Source organism: Gastrolobium bilobum, unplaced genomic scaffold (assembly GCF_033153095.1).
Source record: "Gastrolobium bilobum isolate Gb01-03AN ecotype WA unplaced genomic scaffold, APGP_CSIRO_Gbil_v1 utg10825, whole genome shotgun sequence".
Taxonomy (NCBI): Eukaryota; Viridiplantae; Streptophyta; class Magnoliopsida; order Fabales; family Fabaceae; genus Gastrolobium; species Gastrolobium bilobum.
Genome location: NW_026898293.1, coordinates 137,014 through 144,830, shown reverse-complemented (window position 1 = coordinate 144,830; position 7,817 = coordinate 137,014). Strand labels below are relative to the sequence as shown.

The 7,817-nt window shown below is 35.0% G+C and overlaps 1 protein-coding gene across 1 annotated transcript; it reads right to left on the bottom strand.

Annotated features, from left to right (window-relative positions):
• Positions 1-292: 292 nt before the first annotated feature.
• On the bottom strand, positions 293-4,084 carry LOC133314557 (growth-regulating factor 1-like). The gene is made up of 4 exons (XM_061516046.1): positions 3,701-4,084; positions 2,218-2,430; positions 1,625-1,970; positions 293-1,215 (listed from the first exon to the last, which is right to left on the bottom strand). Exons 1-4 carry the CDS (start codon positions 4,080-4,082, stop codon positions 435-437), a joined length of 1,722 nt encoding a protein of 573 aa, XP_061372030.1. The 5' UTR covers positions 4,083-4,084; the 3' UTR covers positions 293-434.
• Between the last annotated feature and the right edge of the window lie 3,733 nt (positions 4,085-7,817).

Here is a 7,817-nt window from a genome sequence, read left to right as displayed (position 1 = left end):
AATTTTTGGTTTACCTTTTTGTGCTTTTTTTTATATTTAATTCCACAAATGGGGGCGATGAGGATCGAACTCGTAACCTTATGGTCACTGAAGCTCTGATACCATGTAAAGAACCACTCCAACCCAAAACCTTAAGGTGTTAGGTGAGGATCTTTTTAATGATTTTATATTATTCTCTAACAGACATGAACAAGATCAAAGTAAAGCAAAACCTACACAACCAAATTATGAGGGTAAGATCCTAGATCCTGAACAGAATTTTCCAAACTCTAAGATTACCATATTAGGGGCAGCAACAAAAACTGAACATATAAATAAAGTCAGCACAGAAAAAGTTGTTTCTCCTTCAACTCCACGGGCTTTCATCATTAAAGGGGAAGGAGCTTCTATAGAGTTGAACTGAGGAGGTTATTGGACTTGTTGCACAAGCTAGCTCATTCTTGAGTCTTATTCTCTGCCCTTGGACTACTCCCAGCACTGCTATTGGATAGAGATACTGATACAAATGCTGTCTTTTGCAAAACCCCAGTGGGAGAAGACCCTAATGAAAGGCTATTGTCCCATCCATCAGTCATGAGGTTGAGAGCAGAGGAGTTCTTGACACAATGATCACTTGCATTGTTATTGCTAAGATTCAGAACCTCTCCAAGAGGACCACCCATAGAACTCCCCCAAGAAATTGGAATCCAATTAGCCTGTCTACTGTTTGACTCGTTGATAGCATTTCCAACACCCAAACCCATTTGAATTGGGTCTAACTCCCTTGATAGCCGAAGAGGCGACAATGTGACTTGATCATTGGTGGGAGAGGAAGTAGCTGACATGAAGTCTGTGGAAATCATTGGGATTGAAATTGATAATTCGGTCCTCTCTGATTGTATGTCAAGCTCAGGCCACGAAACACCTGAGCGATCATTAGACTGAGTTTTGGGCCAGTCATCAATGAAATGCCTAAGGGAATGTTGCGAACCAGTTTCTTCGTTAGTTTGGTTTTGTGTAGAACCGAAGCTTCTGCTGCTTAGCAAGGTGGAACTTTTCTGCGAAGGGTTAAGTAGAGAATCAGAAGGGACAAGCCCAAACTCATTCCTTGAGGATTCTTCATATCGAATTTGCTGTTTATGAATTATAAAAGGGTTTTCCTTTGGGGGGAGCATTGGAAGGGCATCAGTGTCTGCGATTCTCTCGCTCCCATTATCCTTGTTATTCATAAACATCCTGCACCAAGCAAGGAAAAATTACCATTTAAACGGAGCTGGCATAAAATGACCAACACAAAACAACAAGTACATTTCCTAATTTATAACACCCTTTTCCTTCTTTTTTTTGGATATAAGCTAGAGGTATCCTCATTCAACATTCGAAAAGAGAGGCACGTCTCTTGGGACAGGTTTTGAACCTTTGTCTCAAGCAAACCGTTGGAGCTCAATTGCCAACTGAGCTACTCTCGTGAATTTACACCCTTTCCCTTTCAAGGGAGAGAAAGCAACAAATTTTTTGACACGCCTAAGACCATATTTTCCTAAAAGGAATCTCAACTAATATTATTAATGACCAGTCACTACTAGCCCTTAAAAATGATATCAAGAAGCTAAAAGAACTTTTTTTCTTTTCTTTTCTTTGTCACCTGTTGATGTTGTTAGGCGCAGAAGTATCAGATGCAAGAGGGTGAATATTCTTGGGTTCCTGTTGTGAAAAGGTGAGGCTGTTGGATGCAGTGCATCCGGGCACCACTAGGGAGGAAGCATTGTTACTAGTCATGATGAGGTTTGAAGCGGTGGTGGTGGCATTTGTAGGAGTTTCCACAGGCTTTCTTGAACGATGACGTCCTCTGTTCATGTGCCGCTCGCAATACTTCTGATCCACAACGGCATCTCTCGAGCACCGCCATTTCTTCCCATCTGTTCTCCTACACCTTCCTGGCTCAGGATCGGTGTTGTTCGAGAACCCCAGATGGAAACCTCCCCATCCCACTGCAACATAACATAACAAAACATCCAAATATATTTTATTTTTTTTAACTTGTTTCCTTAAAAGTTTCATAGTAATCAACAATTTGTAACAAAAAGTAGAAATCAACAACATTTTTTTTCCTTTTTAAAATTCACTTCATGGACATTGAAAACACTTCAAAAAGGGAGAGGGTTGAAAATGTAATCTTGTGAATCTGAAGACTCCGGATTTATTATTAGGCCAGCGGCCAGCCATATAGGAACTTACTGGCATTGGGTCTCAAAAGACCGTTTGAAAAGTTACAGAATCCGGCAGATTCAAGCGCTTTCTTGATGGGGATGAGAAGATGAGATGGTACAGGAACATTTGATGTTAAGTACTTGTAGATCAGGGCCTGCTGTTCTAGCTCCATCCACTGGGATGGAGTGAATGGCTCTCTTGTCCCCGCTAAAACCCCATGCATGCTTCCAGAACTGTAACCTGTAGATAACCCACAAGATAAGGTCCAACTGGGTAAGAAATGGGAACATATAAAAAAAAATTGTATATAGAGACAGGGTTTGATATTTTTGTAGCAGATAACATATACGATATTGATACTAACGAATGAGAATATATAATTATAATATTAATATTACTATTTTTTTTTCAAAAAAAATTCAGAAAAAAGTTAATAACCAATGGTAATTAAAAAAAATAATGGATTGATAGTGAAAAAAATAATAATATGAATATTCACCCTCTAAACAAAAAAGCGTGAGATCAAAAAAGAAAACAAAATACAAATCCTACATATCTCCTTATATTAAACATATATATATGTTTGATTTTTCTATATATATATATATATATATATATATATGGAAATACTATTCTAATTTACGTGAGATAGTTATCTCATTTTTTTCTCACTTTGAAAATTGTACTTCTTTTTTTTAATGATAGAACCCACTTGAATTCTCTCTATAGCATGAGAGAACTATCTCATGTGACATGAGAATAATATTCTCCATATATATATATATATATATATATATATATAAAGCCATTTCATAACGGAATGCAAATTTAAACTAAAAAAAAAACTTAATTCTTCTGAGCTTAAAAGAAAATAAGGGAGGAACAGCGAAAAGAGCCTGGCAGAAGACGGAGGTGTAAATTAATGGCGTGGAACATTTAAGAAGACTACAATAATAACATGATTTTTCCTCCTTTGATTGAAAAAATAACAGTCAACTTTGCGAAGATGGAAAAGGCAAGATAGGTTTTAGAGAAATATAGTGCAGGACCAATCAAAATTTGGAGCTTTTTCTAGCTCCAATAGCTCTAACCTGGTTTCATATATTTTTCTCCTTTGGTATCCCCTACTTCACTGTGCAAAATTTTACTAAAACCCGTCCACCTAAAACGGAAAGACAGATATTTTGGAAGGAATTTTTTTTTTTTCACTTTTCACTTGACATGACTCAAAAACGGAGACCACTAGTATATTTCCATGAAAAGACCCTCTAGCGGTCCTGTAGAATCAGACCACAACAACGGATGCCGTTTTCCAAAACCCACAAACAAACATTCAACGTAATCCAAAACTTAGCAACCCAATAATCCAAATCCAACACCCCAGGTTTCAGTTAACTCCTCCAATGTCCCTTTTTTTTTCTCTTTTCTGTTAAAAAATTGTGCTTTATTATTATTACCCATCTCTTCCCTCAAAAAACAAACGAGCTGAAAATGCTATTGCTATATATACCTGTATTCTTGTTGTAACTAGATAATGGGTGGAAAGAATATGGAAATGTGGCATTCGGGGAGGTCTTGTCAACAAACAAAGGTTCTGATTTTGGAGAAGAGAAGCTCAGCATTTGCTGTTGGGGCTGACCATCAGAAAAGAGAATACCATTAGATCTCAGTAAAGAGTTTCTGTGATGAAACAACATTGCTTTGGAGGCAGAGATATCATCAGTCTTAGCCAGTTTGGAGCTCCTCCAGTCATCTTCAGTGGTGCCAGATCTTTCCTGCTTAAGGAACCCATATCCGTACCACTTGTGCTTTGTTTCAGGATCTGTAGCAAGAGAAACAAATCCAGTGTCTGAACCTACCAACCTATCCAAACCCACCGCCCCAAGATCCATAAAGAAAAGAAAATGCGCACAAAGAACTAGACTAGCATTAAGGTGGCCAAATGGGGTATTTATTTATGGGACAGCAAGAGTACACAAGCTCCCGTTGGATAAGGGAGGTGCATCATAGGGAGTTATTGAAATAGAAATAGCTGATATGCATGACACCTTAAAGCTCAGCTGAAACTGGAAACCGGACTGGTTTTGTTTTGAGAGTTGATGTCTTTGACAAAGATAAAATAATTGGAGAGAGAGATAAACTGGTGGGGAAAGAAACTGACCGGACAAAGTTTATATATCGGGCGTACTATACAAAAATATCAATTTTATATACATTGGCAAATTTCATGACATTAGAATTTAGTATATCTTTTTTATATAAATGAAAATTAAACACGATGTAATATAATTTATTTAAATTTTTCACCACTAAACGAAATTTAGTGACTTAATTTAGTAGACTATTACATGAGAAATATGTTTCTTTTATTTGAGATAATTTTATTTCATATAACATATAAATACAATTAAGTGAGTGAGATTCATTAAAAAAAAAAATACTCTGGCTCGAATTTTTCAAAGTGCATTTATGGAAACCTACATAAAAACCTTGAAACGTAGCCGGGCTCCGAAGGACGGGAATGTCATTTTAAGAAAATGCCTAGTTACCAGAAGTTCGTCGTTGGACAAATTTTTTTGTTGGGACTCAAATTCTTATTTTTCATTTTTAACTATAAGAATAAAAAATATTATACTTGAGATTCTTACCTTACAACTGAATAAAATTTGATACATTAAAAGAAGGTAGATAGGAACATTAAAAGAAGAGTCGGTATTAAATTAGTAATAATAGTAGTAGTAGTAGTATTAGTTCCTAAAACAATTTTAATTGAAAAAAATTGTATTTTAGTGATGAGTATTTCTTTAATTAATAGTAATTAATTAATAATACGGTCAACAAAAAGTTATGGTTGGCTGCTTGATCAAAGATGCACCGCCACGTGACACGGTCGCAACTCTAAAAATAACTCTACCTCATCTCTGTCCTATTCTCATCTCAGTTATCATTTCTGAGCCATATACGAGAACAGCTTCTCTCTCGGTCCAGGACAATAAATATTCGTAAGAGGATTATGGTATATACTATGTACCGTTCCGTTACATTATGATATGATATGCATGTGTATATGTACAAAGTATATAAGATCTTTCTTTTCGTCTACTTTCTTCACTGGCCAAGGGCAGAACTTGAAGGCAAAGATATAACAGTCCAATACTATTTTATTCTCATTTATAGTCTACAATATCTTTTTTTATTTCTAAAATAAGTTAATTCTGGCTTTTTATTTATGAATACCTTCCCTATCCATTTTTTGTTGACCGTAGATTCTTAATTAAATAACCGTTTCATCGAGAAAGTCGTCCTTCGTGTTCACAAAATTAAAGGGCTACGGTACGATTTTCTTTGCTGCCCCGACGGGTTCGTATTCTAACATAATTATTAGGGAAGAGGAAGACAAGCTAAGGTAAGTTTTCTTAAAATTTTCTCATCTAAGTGCATGTAGCAATTTCCATTCTCCTCATTTGATTGAAGGATTCCATTACTTTTAGCCATCAAACACACTTTGCTATCTAAGTACAAAAGCATGTTAAAATTGAATAAATTCACTGTTGAATAATGCTTCTACAGACGTGGTATTTCTTGTCAAAATCTGGAGAAATGAAAAAGTGGATAAATACAATGACAATAATACCCCTCTTTTTATACGTTGTAATGGTTCAAAATTTTATAAAAAGGTTACTTTCGTAAATTTCATCCATTTTCCCATCAATTTTTATTTTCAACCAAACATACACTCAGCATATTTAACTCAATTTCCCTACTAATATTTTACGGTACCAAACAATTTTTTTAAAATTTTCCTACCAAACTCACTTTCCAACCATTTTTCTATCAATTAGGGTGTGTTTGGTTGGAGGATTTTTTTGAGATGCATAGGCATTTGAGAAGTAGGAATATTGAATGTCCCTGTTTGGTTAAAGCTTTTGAAGATATGCCTACCTAAATAGAAAAGCCAGCTTAACCATTTGCATGTCTATATGATGAAAATAGCAGGCAAAATTTTCCCATTTGCAATGTGGTATTACATGTTATCTAGCTAAATCATCATAGTGGGAAAGAATCAGATGATCAGCCTACCCTCCTATTATTTCGTCTGGGTTTTGAAATTCAGAAATTCGAAAACGAGTTCACTCAACTTTCGTCTGGGTTTTGAAGCTTTTATCATCCATGAATGATTCTCGCCTTGCCATGATTGCTCACTTTCACTCAAATAAAATCGACACAACAACTTGCGAATACAGAAGTGCGAAAACTCAGAATTTTGCGAATAATCTGTTGGTATCTGTGTTTAGTGTCTAATGGGTGTGATCCAGATTGTTGCTGTTTTTCTTTCAACAAGTTATTGATCTACAAAGTTAACTTGTAACATTGTTTGCCTTTGATTTGTTGCGATTGGATCTTGCCCAAGCTAATTTGCTATTTAGACATGTCAACATCTAATAAACCTGAAGTAATCAAAAGGGATGCTAAGGATGAAAAGAAAAAGGAAGATGATGGAAAGGGTGGATTCCTTGATACGGTAACTGCAGATGGTGAGAAGATTGAGGAAGCAATTGGATTTGGAAAGCCAACTCCAGAGGGATACACATTACAAAAAACTAACAGGGATATTTTTGTAATAGCAACTTTTTTTTCCATCTATATTTTACCTACAACCAAACATAGACTTTAAAAGTTACCTAACTTTCCCAGTTAAATTTTTTCAACCAAACAACTTTTTTTTATATTTTCCTACCAAACTCACTTTCCTACCATTTTCCTATGAATATCATTTTCCTATTATTCATAAAATTTCTCCTCAACCAAACGCCCCCTTACATTTTCCTAGTATTCAAAAAAATGTTCCTCAACCAAACGCCCCCTAAAGACAGATAGATACCAATTGTTTTGGTGTTAGAGGAAAAATAATTGTACGCATAGAATATATCCAACTGGGTTTTTTTTTTCAAAAGAAAAAAAAATTCTATATGGCCGTTAAAAAAAGAAAATTTTAAAAATTAAAATATGAAAAAAGAAAATACCTACTTAAATATTTTAGTAGTACCAAAGTTTTGTCCGTGTTAGAGGGTCAAATAAAACGGAATGGCATGGGCCACATTCTTGGGTCATTGCTGTCTAATGAATTTTGTCCCTTATACAGTATAGCAATACATGTGTTACAATATTTGGGAGATTACGGTAATTGAAATCAAAAGCACATGATCAGGATCATCCGTATTAGTAATAATAATATAGAACAGAAATACGGACCACATGACCTCCTCTCTCTCTCTCTATATATATATATATATATATATGGAAAAAATATTTTCGCAGTTAATGCAGAGAAATTATCTGTATTTATTTTCAAAACGACGTCATTTTGGTATTGAAATCTTAAAAAATTATAAATATAAAGACTGTTATAATCCTAAAATAAATTAAAATTACAAAAACACTATGATTTTCGTCCTAAAACGACGTCGTCTTGGCTTACTGCAGATAACTTATTTGCAGTAAAAGCGAACCATATATATATATAGGGTTTTATAATTCTCGTTCAACATGAGAATTCAAATTTTCCTACACACCCTTCGATTCCCGTGTTAACATGGATCCTATATAAAAAAATTTCTAACAAATGG

Bases quoted from the DNA above. Each gene is read 5' to 3' on its own strand.
- LOC133314557 (XM_061516046.1), bottom strand. From the start codon at position 4,082: ATGGATCTTGGGGCGGTGGGTTTGGATAGGTTGGTAGGTTCAGACACT. The intron at 2,431-3,700 runs GTATATATAGCA...GGTTATCTACAG, and splicing joins TAGTTACAACAAGAATACAG to GTTACAGTTCTGGAAGCATG. The intron at 1,216-1,624 runs GTGACAAAGAAA...TGCTTGGTGCAG, and splicing joins GCGCCTAACAACATCAACAG to GATGTTTATGAATAACAAGG.